General features: G+C 36.3%; 2 protein-coding genes across 2 annotated transcripts in view; both read right to left on the reverse strand.

Annotated features, from left to right (window-relative positions):
- Positions 1-13,373, reverse strand: part of LOC107687662 (E3 ubiquitin-protein ligase RNF128-like) — a 21,859-nt gene extending 8,486 nt beyond the window's left edge. The window contains exons 1-5 of the mRNA XM_016485077.1: positions 12,759-13,373; positions 11,245-11,489; positions 5,408-5,479; positions 4,129-4,211; positions 3,910-4,006 (exon numbers count right to left, since the gene is read on the reverse strand). Coding sequence (XP_016340563.1) covers positions 3,910-4,006; positions 4,129-4,211; positions 5,408-5,479; positions 11,245-11,489; positions 12,759-13,182 — 921 coding nt within the window. The 5' untranslated portion in view covers positions 13,183-13,373. The remainder of the gene's footprint in view (positions 1-3,909; positions 4,007-4,128; positions 4,212-5,407; positions 5,480-11,244; positions 11,490-12,758) is intronic.
- A 1,531-nt stretch (positions 13,374-14,904) lies between these two features.
- The window catches only part of LOC107687664 (histo-blood group ABO system transferase 2-like), a 24,102-nt gene continuing 21,755 nt past the window's right edge, over positions 14,905-17,251 (reverse strand). The window contains exon 8 of the transcript XR_001634152.1: positions 14,905-14,915. The gene's annotated coding sequence lies outside the window, so the exon portion shown is untranslated. The remainder of the gene's footprint in view (positions 14,916-17,251) is intronic.

The following is a 17,251-nucleotide window of genomic DNA, read 5'->3' on the forward strand; positions in this document are numbered from 1 at the left end:
GGCTCTAGTTTTATACTTGTGCTACAACTTTTTGGCCTGTGCTACAAAACTTTCAACCTCTGTAGCACCAGTGCTATGTTAAGAAAAAGTTAACGTACAGCCCTGCAAAGCACAATGAATATTGCGATTTATTGGATGGGAGGTGCCCTTCAATGTTCCATCCATTAACTGAAAACAGGCTAGACTCATCGATTCTTTGTTTCGTAAAAATGAGAATAGATTAAAATCGAGATATCGATATTTTTTTACCCAGCCCTATACATTACTGTTAAAAAGTTTGGGTTAAGCAAGATTTTTTTTTTTTTCAAAAGGCTGCATTAATTTGATAAAAAAATATATAGTAAAACCCACTACAATTTAAAATGGCTGTTTTCTATTATAGCATAAAATGTAATTTATTCCTGTGATGGCAAAGCTGAATTTTGAGCATCATTACTTCAGTGTCACATGATCTTTCTTTAGTTGAAAAGAAATTAAGGTTTTTGAGGAAAAAAAAAATCCAAGATTTTTCTCCATATAGTGGACTTCAACGGGGTTGAAGGTCCAAATTGCAATTTCAGTGCGGCTTCAAACAGCTCTACACGATCCCAGCCAAGGAATAAGGATCTAATCTAATGAAGCAATTGGTAATTTTCTAAAAATAAATAAACAAATAAACAAACATTTTTATACTTAACCACAAATGCTCATCTTGCATTAGCTCTGCGATGCGCGTCCACGACTTCACGCATTACACAATCAAGTTGGAAAGGTCACACGTGATGTAGGCGGAAGTACCACCCCAGTGTTTACAAGTGTGGAGAAGGAGGACCATTCAAAAGTTGTTGTATATTGAATGATACATATTTATATGCCTTTGTATGAGTTTATTGTTTAAAATGGTCCATTCGTGTGTGGATCCTGGAGGTTTAAATCTTTTTCTTCCGCTAGGCAAAAAACACCTTTCCAACATGATTATGTAATGCGTTAAGTCATGGACGTTTGTCGTAGAGCTAGTGCAAGTAAAAAAGTATATACAGCATAGGCGGAGGGTGAACCAACTCCAGGGTAAGGCTAAAAGCAGCCAAATGTATTAAACATCATAAACCTGTCTTTTTAGGCAAGAACCAGACATGGGTGTCATATAGGCTAATAAAACATGTTTAATGGGACTGAATTTGTATTTAACGTGATTACAATTGAATAAAAACATTAGAAATTGATAATTATATAATGTTTCATTTCCACGGCTATTCAAACAGCGAATAAATTATATAGGCAATAGAAAGTGATAGGGATGTAACGATTCACTCAACTCACGATTCGATTCGATTCACAATTTTGATTTCACAATTCGATTCGATTCGATTCACGATTATTAGAATTTTTTTTAACAAAATTAGATTTAAGACAAATTATAAATGAAATGTGTCCTTTTATTATTGCTTGGACAAAATGCTGCACATTTCTTTGTGAAATTGAAATATAATACTATAATAATATACTAATATAGCACTTGCATATTACTGCTCTTTTGTTGGTTTTGATCGCTTCTATTGTCATCATTTGTAAATCGCTTTGGATAAAAGCGTCTGCTAAATTACAAAATTTAAATATAATGTAAATGTAAATAACAAAACTAAATTGAAATTTTAAAACAAGCCCCAAATCAAATAAATAAGTAACACAAATAAAATAAATATCTTCATATAAACAAAATAAGGCTTTGTCTGTGCTCTTTCCTTTTAAAATTAGAGGCAACCACTGCATTTTAATCTTGATCCAAACAAAGATGCTGCATACATGCAACATGAGCAGTTTTTAAACTAAATTAGATTGTATAGTTTCGAAATTTGAAGCAAAAACAGAATGGTTTGACTTCAGTTTTGTGAAACTATAAATAAAAATATCTGCATGAAACAGCAAAGTTGAATGAGAGGCAGATTCACTCTCTGCCAGCAGGTGGAGCTTAAAGCGTTTCCTGGTTTCCGCTGTAAACATAGCAGTGCTGAACTTACGAACTTTAATATGCATTATACAGAGGCAAGATGAAAAGAAAAAATACCATCTAAACTTTTCTAAAGACAGTAAGTTCCCCTCAGACATGCATTCATATAAACTCCTACACCTAAATGAATCGCGATTTGTTTAGCATCTCAACCGATTTGAATCGTCACATATTTGAATCGATTTTCAACCGGCTCGCAGTTAATCGTTACATCCCTAGAAAGTGACATTATCACTAACTTTGATCCACCCTGAGTTTAAGCACTCTCAAAAAACAAAACTACCGTTATAATCACTGAAGCTGTATACAATGTGAAATTAATCTCTTACTTACATTTTACATACATCTGCGCTTTGTTGTTTATGATGAGAGAATTCGCAAGAGTCCGGAATTCAGTCAGCGAAAGTGCGCGCACTCAACAAAACTAATGAGTTTCAGCGATGACTCAACTGAACGCCTCTGATTGGCCATTGCATTCCTAAGCTCAACAGAATTGTGTGTAATTGGATCAAATGCGCAACACTTTAAAAACACCTAAAATGAAATACTACAGCGCTAGTGTAGTATGATCAATATGATCAGATCTTAATTTAATGACACAATCGACACTGTCTATTAATTTTCACTTTGTTAGCAACAGATGTAATATATTTAATTTGTTTGTACAGGGGCATTTTTGTCCAATTTAGTGCCATTTTTGCCCCAAGTCCCCCCATGGCCAGGGCAGGGGAAAGCCTTCCACACGCTCCGCCTATGATATACAGTAATATTTTTTGCTAGATAAGACCCTTATTCCTCGGGTGGGATCGTGTAGAGCCCTTTGAAGCTGCACTTGAAGTCCACTATATAGAGAAAAATATAATGTTAATGAAAACTGAAATGTTTTCTTTAAAAACCTTAATTTCTTTTCGACTGAAGAAAGAAAGACAAACATTTTGGGTGCCGTGGGGGTAAATAAATTATCAGGAAATTTTTATTCTGGAGTGAACTAAGCCTTTAAATGTTGAACTAAAACAGTTGTACTGCCTAACATCTTGTGGAAACCGTGATCTTTTTTTCAGGATTCCTTGATGAATATAAAGCTCAAAAGAACCACATTTATGTGAAGTAGAAATCTTATGTGGCATGAAAATGTCTTCACTGTCATTTTTAATCACTTTATTGCATCCCTGCTGAATAAAAGTATTTTTCAACAAAATAAATAAAAAGGCCAAACAACTGAATGGCAGTGTAAATTCTGTCTTGTCATTTTTTCATAATGCATATGTAGTTTCCGGAAAAAGCATTTTACTGCCTTGGTTGAACATGTGACAAACTTTGAGCTGAGGTGTGTCACTGCTTATGGTGCTCTATCTACCTTCACTCATAGCCACAATAAATTATTTCATTTATGTAGGTGACCAAAGACCAAAGAACACCATATCTCTCCCAGCAGCACCCAACATTAGTCAGCACAAACATCAATGAACTTCTGCTCCTTGTCACACTCTGCATGACTCAGAACTCAAATGCTCTATACACATGACTTGTCTCACATGGTACCAAGATTTCACCAAAAAAAAAAGCTTATGAACATCTGTTCCTCTTTGCCTACCACAAGACGAACAGAGAGAATTTGACTTTGTCTCCTTATCCTTTTTAATTAATAATGCATAATGCTCAGTATTGTTATGTTCTTCATTTAGCAATTTCTCAAGAATTTGTATTGACATGCTAACACTTTAAACTGAAACAGAGGGAAGCTTTTATCTTCTTATTGTTTTACTGCGTTAACACTAAGACAGTGTCCAAAACCTGAAAAATGACATCTTATCTGACAGTATCCATTAAGACACTTTTTTTTTTTTTTTTAAATACTACAGATTAATTTGCTAGCTTTATGAAGTGCAACGCTGGACTTCACTCTTAGTGTGAAAACTCACCTCAACTCCAAGGGCTTTAAGAATGTCACACTTGCACATTGGGCAGGTTCTGTGCTCCAGTAGCCATGGCTCTATGCAAGATTTATGGAAGAAATGACTGCAAACACAAAAACACCATACAGCAACATTAAGACCAGAAAGACTGGAAAAAATTCAGATTTATAGTGAAAACAGTGATTGAGGGAGAACAGAACGGAACGGAATGAAAGACAGACATACTTGCATGTGAGAACTGATAGTACATCTCCTGGTTTATACAACTCAATACACACTGCACAGGCATCAGCATCAGGGCCAGTCTCCTGTAAAACAAACACACACATGCACAAACCATCAAAACATTGTTCAAACTGACGGTTCTTCACGTTCTTTGTATATCTGTAGTTATCCTGCTGATAACAAGCCATTAAAAATCTTTTGTCTATATATACGACAGTTAAAACATACAATACCGTTCAAAAGTTTGGGATCAGAATGATTTTTAATGTTTTTTAAAGGACTTTCTTATGCTCATCAAGGCTGCATTTATTTGATAAAAAATACAGGAAAAAATTTAATATTGTGAAATATTATTATGATGTAAAATAACATTTTTCTATTTTAATATACATTAAAATCTCATTTATTCCTGTGATGCAAAGTTGAATTTTCAGCATCATTACTCCAGTCTTCAGTGTCACAAGATCCTTCAGAAATCATTCTAATATGCTGATTTATTATCAGTGCTGGAAACTGTTGTGCTGCTTGCTTATTCTTTTTTTGGAAACTGCAATACTTTTTTTCAGGATTCTTTGATGAATAAAAAGTTAAAAAGAAGAGCATTTATTTAAAATAGAAATCTTTTCTAACAATATACACTACCGTTCAAAAGTTTGGAAGTTAAAAGTTTTTTTGAAAGAAATTAAAACTTTTATTCAGAAAGGATGTGTTAAATTGATAAGAAGTGATAGCAAAGATTTATATTGTTAGAAAAGGTTTATATTTTGAATAAATGCTGTTCTTTTAAACTTTTTATTCATCAAAGAATCCTGAAAAAAGTATCGCAGTTTCCCAAAAAAAATTTGGCAGCACGACTGTTGCCAACATTGATAATTCTAATAATAAATGAGCATATTAGAATGATTTCTGAAGGATCATGTGACACTTTAGACTGGAGTAATGGCTAATGGAAATTTAGCTTTGCATCACAGAAATAAATCATATTTTAAAGTATATTAAAATAGAAACCATTATTTTATATTGTAATAACATTTAGCAAGATTACGTTTTTTTTTCTGTATTTTTGATCAAATAAATGCAGCCTTGATGAGCATGAGAGACTTCTTTAAAAAACATTACAAGTCTTACTGATCCCAAACTTTTGAACGGCAGTGTATGTAAAAACACACAGAAAAAACACAAATCCAATAAAAAAAATACATAAATAGAAGCTCATTTTTACATGTGCACAAACAAATGTCTATATTTACATGTGCACAAACAAAATGTTGTGATGTACCTGATCCCCTTGTCTCAGTGTGCGGACCTGCAGCTGGCCAATAGCCTTCTTTGCTTCAGCTTTCAGCTTTTTCTGAAAAAAAGAGAACAGACAAACAGACCTCAGGATGTGTGCGTGTCTTGGTGTTTTTGGTCTGGTCTCACTGGTTTTTCAAGAAGTGTAAGAATATTGTAGAACTGCAACACGAGTATCAACAGGAAGTATATTCAGATGTGTTTGCTCTTCTGTATAAACACCTAGAACAAAGAACATTTAAGATCAGGATTATTACGTAAATATAAAGGGACATCTACATTTATCTTTTACAAAAAATAAACTTATCCCACAGTGACAGAACTATTGCGGACTCGTTCACTCAGTTGATTCGCACATATAGTGGCTGCATTAAGAATGCAGACACTTGAGACACACTTAAAAATGTATGAATGTCAATGCATTAGATAACCAAAAACAAAAAGAAGCTCTAGCTAAACCACATTCACACATACAAAAGAGCTTAATCCAGATTCAACACTTTCACAGTTCAGACAAGAAAAAGAACCTGATTGATGGTTAGATTTCATAATGAACCACTTTATGAATGCTTATGAAACTGGGGCGAGACTTTCCTCTCTCAATTCTGAAATTCCAAAACAAAAAAAAGGATTGTGTAAATTAACACAGGGCAGCAGATACAGAGTTTAAATTAGACATTGTTGTATTTGACCGCACAAAACCTTTAGCAAAGAATGGAAAAGGTTTATATAACAGACATAGACATCCCTTAATCCCATTAAGAAATTAATATGGAATAAATAAATAGAAATTAACAGTAAAATCAGAAATTCACCCTGCAGTCAAAACTTGAATGCATCTGGATTTTCAAAAAAAAAAAAAAAAAAAAAAACATTCATAAAACAATTTCAACATGTAAATCTAAAGGACTTAATAAACAAAGCTGGAATTCTCTGTGCTACTTTTCTATGTAAACACATGCTAAAGGGACATCTTTGACCATTGTGCTTGCATCTCGCTTTTTATGCACCTCGCACGACACGGTGTTCCAAGCACTCCAGTTAAAAGAAGTTAACCTAAAAAATAAAAAGTGTTGTATTTTTCCCCTCATTCCCCTGCCTGCATTTTTTTCAAGCAAAAACAAGTTCTGTGTGAATGGCTCTATAGAGTATTTTAGTGCAACTTAATTTTTATTTAATATTTGAAATTAATATATATATAATTTATATAACAAAACATAGAACAATAACAAATCTATATACACACTATAGACCTTAGCCAGGTTAGATGCCATGTTGAATTTAACTTGGAAGAAAATGCCGCGAGAGATAAACTAACAGCCTTCACAATGGCACACACTGTATAAATGTCATAGATCAGGTCATTTTCACAACTCTGAACCTTCAAAACTGTTTTATGGAGGTTGTCTACTGAAAGTTTTCAGAAAGATATTTCGTCAGCTGAACAAGTGGTATGTTGTTCAACAACAGTACAATCTATTGAACACACTGTACTTCTATCCTCATAGCCTTGTTTTCACTCCTTTCAAAAAATGTTATATGGCACTATTCTGACTAAGGTCTATAGACCAGTTATACCAAACAGTATACATGCATTCATGCAAGACCACATGAAGGTCCTAGTGAGGAAACAAACATCATACCAATGCCCATACTAAACATCAAACAAATGAGACACAATGACAAACTCACTCTAATAAACTGTCTCAGAAGCTATTTGTTTTGTCTGTCAACATGTTGAAGAGTTGTGTTGACTGTTCACCAGCAAAAAGTAGGCCTAAATCTAAAACTCGACAGTCCACCTTCTTTGCACACCTTACAGGCTTTTAAAACTGTATTCTTTGGAGCTCTTTTCCATTCAATCACTGTTATCTGAAAACATACAGTATGAGTCACACAGTGAATATGAAATTCCATGAATATGAATCACAAAATTCTTCTGTTGTGACACTGTCAATGCTAAGTACGTTTAAAGAAGGTAGTCATTTTTATTCCTCACACAAACCTCTAACTAAAGAATTTGATTTTTACTAAATACATTTATACCTGCAACTATACATCTACAACTCATTTTCACTAACTTAAATCTATGTATTTAGCGGATGTAGAAATAAGCAACATTGTAAGCAGTTTATCATAATTATCAATATTTGCAGTTTAAAGTATACAATGGTTAGTACACAAACTAGAGCGGAAGTATAATGCAGAAAAGAAAACAATGATTTAACTTTCTGTTTTATATTACGAGTTATCACAGGAATTACCTTCACGACTGTAAATTAGTTAGGCGTTCACAGAAGAGGCATGTCTTCAGCTGTTTCTTAAAGGGGCCATAGGATGCCCATTTTCCACAAGTTGATATGATTCTTTAGGGTCTTAATGAAAAGTCTGTAACATAGTTTGGTTAAAATTTCTCAATGGTAGTGTAAAAAACACCTTTTTTACCCTGTCAAAAACAGCTCTTTTCAGAGCATGCAGATTTGTAGCATTTTCCTTTAAATGTTAATGAGCTCTGCTGCCCCCGCCCCTCTCTTCCGAGCCGCTCTCAGAGAGACTGTTTACTTTAGCTGCATTCATCGTGAAACTTGCTAATTAGCACATTATTAGGAAAGGCGATTTGCAAAGATTCATTAAAAAAACCTTACACTCACACACAGGTGGTGAAGACAAGAAAAAAGAAACTAAATTACGAAGTCACTTGCAAGCCCCAGCTGCAGCCAGACCCTTTTGTCTTCAGCGGCTCAGATGTCAGGAGTAAACGACAACTGCTATGTTCATTATTACATCCAACAACAGAACACCTCAATCGCTTATGACCCCTTTAAAAGTTGTAAAAGTCTCAGCAGATCTGTAGAGGTAGGCAGTCCGGAGAGGAACAGAGAGGGTCAAGGTTCTAGAAAATGACTTTGTACCTCATTGTGAAGGTAGCACAACTGTCATATTTGCTAGCTGTAAATGGTGGGAGGGAGCATACACTTAGTGTTCATTTCCAATGGCAGTCCTGATGGCCAACATCAAAGCCTCTGGAGCGACACAAAGAGGAATGTGACATGGATCCTCTGTGGTTAACCGTTTTGTTGAAGATCACCATCAGAGGCTTGTGCTGCCCACATTCTGTACAATTTTAGCAGCTCTGCGGCAGTTAATGATTGCAGACAAAAGTCAATAAAAAAAAAAGCAACAACACGGTGCTCATTCACATGAGTGATGATCGCTACATTTGAATGTCTCAATGATCAAGGATCTTTTGTGTTGGCGCCGACACCCTCATGGGCAGTGTGCTGACATACACAGTGCTGTTGCGCTTTGGGACATCCCGAGTTTGAGACCTTTTCTGATCTCATCCCACTGTCTCTCCCCTTCGCTTCCTCTCTACTCACTGTCCTATCATAATAAAAGGCAAAAAAAAGAAATAAAAAAAGCACCAATGTGCCACAGATGCCTGAAAGATATTTAGCAATTCTGGTTATTCTAGACCTGTCTGCAATCCAAGTTCTGTAGTGTGAAATATGTTTTGACTGGAAATGACATTGGTGATGACAGACAGTTGTATAGTGTGGAACAAAATGTCAATCCAACAACTTTGAAAGGCATGTTGTGTATGGGGGAAGTCGTGGCCTAATGGTTAGAGAGTCGGACTCATAACCCAAAGGTTGTGGGTTCGAGTCTCGTACCGGCTCGGACTCGTAACCCAAAGGTTACGGGTTCGAGTCTCGTACCGGCAGGGATTGTAGGTGGGGGGAGTGAACGTACAGCACTCTCTCCCACCTTCAATACCACGACTGAGGTGCCCTTGAGCAAGGCACTGAACCCCCAACTGCTCCCCGGGCGCCGCAGCATAAATGGCTGTCCACTGCTCCGGGTGTGTGTTCACAGTGTGTGTGTGTGTTCACTGCTGTGTGTGTGCACTTTGGATGGGTTAAACGCAGAACACTAATTCCTAGTATGGGTAACCATACTTGGCCACATGTCACTTCACATTAGTGTGTTAGCTGGAAGTCCGGCCAATGGAGCGTTACAGCAGTATTGCAATGACAAGAGCTCAGATGAGAAGCTGCAGTCTGAATTTTCCTGATGGTACAAAGCAAAACCATGCATTTACCAGGCAATGACTGAAATGTGAGTAGTAAAGCTCAACTGGTCTGAAAGGCCTTTTACTTAGCCACTTAGCTTCCTTTTATTATTTTCTTCCCTTTTTCCCTTGAGCAAAATAACAAACCACTGAAATGGGTACTTTTTGAGCACACTAATTTCTTTTGGCTTTCGTGTGATTAAATATTCCGGTACTTTCCTTTGAAAAACAAGATTTTCAGAAACATTCCCAGTATAATTTCATCAGTTGCAACTGAAAAAAAAAAAAAAATCCAGTCTTTCTCTGTGTGTGGGATAATCTCTGACAACGTAAAGAGAAACAGGTTGTGATTTTAGTTAAACTTTACCCAAAATCAAACATTTCCTTGATACTAAATTTAGGCCTAATACCACCTTAGAACCAAACTCATACACATACAGTGATGACAGTAGGGCTGAAAAAAAGAATGATCTCAGAACCCAGTAATGTGAAACCAGATCAACCAGTTAGAAGCTAGATATACTGGAATAATGAACAAGCATGCATGGAGTGTCAGACTATGCTTTTGTGGTAAACAAGGTCTTGTAAAATCTCCACTTGTTCAAAGTCAGTATTTGGGTTTTTAAATTCATATTTTTAGTAACACTCCTGTTTATACAAACGCTTTATACACAACATTCTATAGACCTTCCTGATTTTTCTCATCAGCCATGCCAATTGTGAGACCATTTCACATCCCCCTATAAAGGAAAATGCTAAAACTACAATAAAATTGTTGAAGCTATGTTTACTTCATATTGTATTTGAAGTGATTCACTATACATTCATTGTCACCCTTTGGTTACCACACTTTCAAATCCAAAACCTTATATACTAGAACAAAACCTAAGAAACAGTAACTACCGTTTGTTTGGGGTCAGTAAGATTTTTAAATGTTTTTAAAAGAAGTCTCTTATGTTCACCAAGGCTGTATTTATTTGATCAAAAATACAATACAACAACAGTAATACTGTGAAATATTATTACAATTTGTAATCACTGCGGTCCATTTTAATATATTTGAAAATGTAATTTATTCTTGTGATGGCAAAGCTGATTTTTCAGCATCATTACTCCAGGCTTCAGTGTCGGACGATCCTTAAGGAATCATTCTAATATGCTGATTTGGTGCTCAAGAAACATTTCTTAGTATTATAAATGTTGAAGACAGTTTTGCTGCTTAATATTTTTGAGGAAACCGTGATGATTTTTTTGAGCTTCTTAATGAAGAGAAAGTTCACAAGAACAGTGAAATAAAAATCTTTGTAACATTATAAATGCTGTGCTGTTATTTTGATAAATGAATGCATCCTTGTTGAATAAAAGTATTAAATTGTTTTAAAAAATCTTGCTGACCACAAACCTTTGAATAGCAAAGTCTGAGAACCCACTACACTTCCCTAAACAATAATTTACAAAGGTAGCCATAGTTTATGCAAAAAATTGTTACTTCAATTCACAATTAAAAAACAAAAACAAAGCATTAATATAGAATCTTCTTCATATAGTGATTATTTTACTAGTCATTCTTATTGACTCACTAGTTTTATTATTTCAGTCTATATGGATGTAGTCTACTGTCTATAAGGAAGTTAATGCAGTTTTATTGCATCATAATAACCGTATAACCACAATACGGTTAATAACCACAGTATATTAACAGGATTGTTGTTTAAAGCCAATCAAATCAGCTGCCAAATCTTGTGCTGTACCTGTTTGTGGTTCTGCTGTCTGAGGCTGGTCAGTCTCCGCGCGGAGTAAAAGATGAAGTATCCAACAGTCACCGCAGTAACGATGAAGAAGGAGATGGAGATGAAAAACACCGAATAGTGACTCATCCAGGGACTGTGCTGCTTCCCAACCTCTATTGCTATGGAAACGGGCACGCCCTTCTCTAGCAGCTGGACCAGCTCCATCCCACGGAAGTTGCCAATCATGACTGCAACGATGCTCGTGCCTAGAAACACACAGAGATGAGAGAATACTGAAAACACAAGCAGCACGCCTGCGCAAAGCGAAGCACACCGTAGCACTTGGCAACCTGCTGGTTGAGAAGGAAAGACAGAGTGGAAACTTCAACAAACATGCAACATCAAACGCATTTACTAACACGTACCCAAATAAAATACATTTTAAATTAAGGGAGAGGAAAGTAAGCAAACTTGTGTCATGCACGAGACACAGTGGTCAAGGACAGCGTTTGTTTAATGAGATGTGAGCACTGAATTCTTATATTTTAGACTCCAAAAATGATGGAAAGAAACGACTTGTTTGCATGAGCGTGACAAAAAAATATGACGAATAATATAGAAATCTACCATCGAGAGCTAAAACCATAAAAACACATTTCATTACTTTAAATAAACATGAACTGAAAGCAAAATAAAATTGATTTGATTTTAGCTACTTGACAAGGCAACAATTCTCATTTTCATTTATTTTAACTTTGTGGTAACACTTTATTTTAAGGTGTTCTTGTTACACGTTACATGTACTTATTACAATAAAAATGAATTATGCATAATTACATGCAAGTCACCCTAACCATAGTAAGTACATGTAGTTAATTAATAGTACTTAGTACGTAATGTATAATTACACTGTAACAAGGACACCTTAAAATAAAGTGTAACCCATGAACTAAAATGACTAAATCCCAAAAAAAATTATAGACTATTTTAAAACAAATAAAAATGACAAAAACACATGACAAAATGACTAAAATTGCAAAGAAAACTGAAAATACAAATAAATACAACATATTAACCAAAACTATGATAATATATCACTGCTACTCGTCTACGTACACACACAACCTTTCGTTTTATGACATGACACAACGTGATAAAACACGTTTATTTACAAGGTCATCTGAAAAGTCTTTAGGAAATTGTCATTGCTCAGCGAATTTCTCCTTCTAAGGCTCAGTAAGTGGGTTTGTGCGTTCAAAACCAGATCGCACCAGCTCTAAATAAAATACGATTCTAGTCCAGTTCTTTTAATATCCTGACAGGCGAGAGCAGAGTTTGCGCTCTTCCGCGTTGAGGAGGTCCTATCAGCCGTCAAGTTTACACAACTTACACAACACAACGCCCGGGTTAGAGTACAACTGGCAACTAATAGAGGCCAAAATTGATGAGAATAATGAGTGACAAGACAACACTTGTATATATACACGCATACTAAAATGTTCAGCACCTCATCTGTCGCCCGTTGGGTCACCTACCTGGGTGGGACATCTGAATGACCTGATATTCTGCCCCAAAGTCGTTGAAAATGATAGCAGCTGCAGCTCCGTTCATGGCCGCGACGTTAATTTTATCGGCGAAAGTGCATCCGTTACCGCGCTGGATTAAGGCGATCCAGCTCCTGGAGTCGTTCGGTCGCCGATAAAAGGTGTCATCTTCACAGCCATAGATCGGATCGGCTAAATACACGTTCCCCACTACAGAAGTTTTGGGTGAGTCTTGCCCATACAGCCCCATCTCCTCTCGCAACCAGGTGGTTAGGTTTGTTTCAGGGATTGTGTAGGAAATATTCAGGTATGCAGTGCACAGGTAAGTGCCCTGCGCCAAACTCACACTCGACACCTGGAAAACAGAGGCCACCAGCAGCCACGAAAACACATCCCGACTCGCAAGAAGCCCCATGTTCGGCACACCAGCACTGCCGCTGCTCTCTTCGGTTCAGTTCAAAGCACAGCTTGAAATAATTTTGGTTATTAAAGTGCCTCAAAAGTGGTTCCGCAAACTCACGTAATCGATAGCTCCCTACTGAGCGCCTACAGGTGTTATAGTAACGCAACTGAACAGAAACTCTACCTCGCTGAGGTCACTGCGGCCGAAGCCACGCCCACCTCTCTCTTAAAGCAACACACGCTGTTTTTCTCGCTTCACTCGTGCTCTTGCAAAGTGACTGAATTATATGGTTTATTACATTTTTTTTAACTGCCTACACACAAAATCTTTACTTGTCACACAGTTTCTGAAACCTGACACTCAAACACCAGAACCACACACCAAATCTACAAAACCATACGCTAATTATCGACCTTTGACTATGTTTTGAATTTCATAAAACACCTTTTTTGCAAAACATAACACACAATTCTCTATGTAACACACAAAAACCTAACAGGAATTAATATTATGGCAAAGGTGTTTGCAAATGTTTGCTTTTGAGATGTGATATTTTGAATGCAGTGCTTCATTTTGCAAGAGATGTGAGGCATTTTGTGTGTGTGCAATTCTTGGATTCGTGTGTAAAGTTTTTTTAAAAAGAGGCAAAGTTTTGAAAATGTGTGTAAGCAGTTGAAAACACTGTCATGGATGTAAAAGTACAGAATTTTAAGTCAAAGTACATCAAAAATGTTACCATCTATTGCGAGGGTTATTATAAAAGCCCATTACTGTAGCTGAAAGTTTCTATCTGAAAGGGAGAGCTGACCCAAAAATGAATATTCTGTCAGAATATCTACCATATCACCCTGCAGCTCTCGTCTGGTCGCCCACTGAAGCTAAGCAGGGTGGTCAGTAACTGGATGGGAGACCCCCTTGGAAAACTAGGTTGCTGCTGGAAGAGGTGCTAGTGAGGCCAGCAAGGGGTGCTCACCCTGTGTTGATCCTAGCGCCCCAGTGTAGTTATGGGGACACTATACTGTCAACAAGCGCCGTCCTTCAGATGAGACATTAAACCGAGGTCCTGACTCTCTGTAGTCATTAAAAATCCCAGGATGTCTTTAGAAAAGAGTAGAGGTGTGACCTCAGTATCCTGGCCAAAATTTGCCTATTGGCCGCTGACCATTATAGCCTCCTAATCATCCCCATATCTACTGATTGGCTTCATCACTCCGTTTCCTCTCCATCAGTAAACTGGTGAGTGGTGGGTGTTCTGGCACACTATGGCTGCCGTCGCATCATCCAGGTGGATGCTGCACGCTGGTGCTGGTTGACGAGATCCCCCCCTCACAATGTAAAGCGCTTTGAGTGCCTAGAAAAGCACTATATAAATGTAAATAATTATTATTATTTATTATTATTATTAATGTTCAAACTTCTCTTGTGTATATTAAAAGTGAATAGATAGGCAGATGACCTCATATAACTTTAAAAATTTGGAATACAGTACATGACATGTATATGGACTACTTTTATAATACTTTCATGCTGATATGCTGATGCATGATTCATGCTATAAATCTTTTTTTGTCATTTTTGGAACTTGAAAGCCCCTAGTTCAAATCCACTTTCATGATGGCTGGGAAAAGTGTGAACATTCTTCAGAACTTCCCCTTTTGTAACCAACTAAAAGGTTTGGAATTACAGTGGTGGTGGGAAAATTATGATTATAAAAATTATAAAATTATATTTTTTTGGTCAACTTTCTATTAAAGGAAAAGTTACCATATCAGTATTTAAAGTACATTTCATTGGCTGATTAAATAAAATGAAACTTAAACTTATGTGAGCATGATTGAAGTGTTAAGTGGTTTCCTAAATATTTTGCTTTATGAAATGTCAATATAGAAAAATAATACATTAACTTATACATTAAACTGTTAAATCTTAACACATAATCTTGATTAATTTCATGTGTTTTTTTTTTCAGTTCCCTTTTATAAAATACAAATTCTTGTGTAGTGTTTGCAAGTTGGCTAGAAATCAGGATTACTTACTGAAAAAATCTAAAGTAAGCTATTATCATTATTTTACCTGAAAAGTCTAACGTTTGCCAGCAGCAAATGGACAGATAATTATTAAATAGTTAATTATCTGCTAACTAGCAGATGGCTGTGCCAGTCACAGTATTCTTACAGTTGTCCTTCACAAAAATAGAAATGATTACCATTTGCAATAGAAAAGTACTCATGCAATTACCATAAACAATCGGATACATATAGAAAAGGCAAATATTATTATTTTATTTCATATGTGAAATTAAATGTAACATTTCTAATTTGCTTTATGCTATTTTCCGCTTTGAATGAAAAGTAGCCTATGTAGTTACCGAGAGATGTGTTGAAGCAGAAATTTCACTTGGGCTATATTTAGTTAACTCCGCAGTATTTTAGTTGAAAGACGCCCTCTCCTGCTAGACTTTGGGAAATATTAGTCTTGTTGACTGCTCTCGACATGATGTTATTGTCGAGACAAACTTCTTTTTAGCGTAGAAACAAACTAGAGATAATTGAATAATTTGTAATGTTTTAACATTATGTTTATTTTTAATAGTTTTTAACATTTTGTCTTAGTATCAGACATACAATTAGTAGTATTCTAAATACAAAACAACAAATCAAGATTAGGTATATGCTATAGCCTAGTTTTACCTTTAAAAATACGAAAATCAATGTGGTGTCCATTGAGGGAAAAATTCAGTAGCCAGCTTTTTTTTAAAAGGCTGAGATTCAGGCCAACAAGCGTAATAATAAAATCAGTGCGCAAATGCGTAAATCCAGGGAATGCAGGATAAAAAATATGCTACAAGGCAGGTGTTATGGGTTTGCCTGCAGTTTCACCTGATTACCAGTTGTGGGCACCTTCACCTCAGTTCTGACACTACAGTGTTCATTGTTCCCACTTATCAAGTTTCTGGCTTTTCGCAGTAAAAGTTTCAAGCCGTTTACTATTGTGCTAGTAATTTGAATGTCAAAATCTAATTCATATCAGAATTTATATTAGAATGTTTTATCAGAATGTTCTAGTTATGGTTTCCACTTTAAAGTTAGCCACTTTTGGCATTTCTTATGGATCACTGGCCTACTATATTGTTCGTATAACTCAGCGGTCTGGAACCCATGGCTCTCGAGCCACACCTGGCTCTTTGACAGAAATCATGTGGTTTGCCAGGTCTCTCACCAAAATAGACACATCACTAGAATTCAGCTTTCTGCAGAATGAAAAAACAGACAATTACAACTCCTGCACAGCCTACCGAAGTTAATGAAAATGTTAAAATTATTTGTTAGTTATACCTGTCAAAGTGCGTGTTCCAGTGCTTTTTGCGAGTTTTACGACAGCAATCAACAAAATATTTTTAGAACAGCAGCAAAAATTTAAAAGTAAAAAGTGACTGGACTGAAAGGTATCCTTTTGTTTTGAGTGGTGCTCTGCCAAGACACATTTCCAAACATTTAACCTTTCACTTTTGCCACCTTTTATGTCATATAATGTGTCATGTGTCATATTTGTATGCACTTAAACAGCTGTCGTTGTAACTTTAACAGCGCCTGTAACTGCAGGAAGGAAAGGTAAGTTCAATGCCGGCGGTCGAGTTAAAGGGATAGTTCACCCAAAAATGAAAATTAGATGTTAAATCTGCTTACCCCCAAGGGCATCCAAGATGTAGGTGACAATAGGGCCTTTCGCACCGCTTTAGTTCCAGAACTAAATGGACAGTACTAAAGTACTGGGACGATTTTGCGCGAACTATTTCCCAGTACCATTTAAAGGGTTGCATTCACACCGACAGTGTGTACTAGTACTTGCGAAATAAGTTGACACAATGTTTACAGTATGTTTACAGTAAGTTGACACAATGTTTACAGTATGTATATTGTACAGTATACAATATACACGGCGTTTTAAATCATGGCGGGTGAGGGTTTTCATACGCGTTTGGCCAATCAATGTCTACTTACGTCACGATTAGTACCAGTTGTGCTGGTTAGACCCTGCTCCGGAGTAGGAGCTAATTTGGTTCTCGAAAAAGGCAGTCCGA

Source organism: Sinocyclocheilus anshuiensis, unplaced genomic scaffold (genome assembly GCF_001515605.1).
Source record: "Sinocyclocheilus anshuiensis isolate Anshui unplaced genomic scaffold, SAMN03320099.WGS_v1.1 scaffold281, whole genome shotgun sequence".
In the NCBI taxonomy this organism is placed as follows: Eukaryota; Metazoa; Chordata; class Actinopteri; order Cypriniformes; family Cyprinidae; genus Sinocyclocheilus; species Sinocyclocheilus anshuiensis.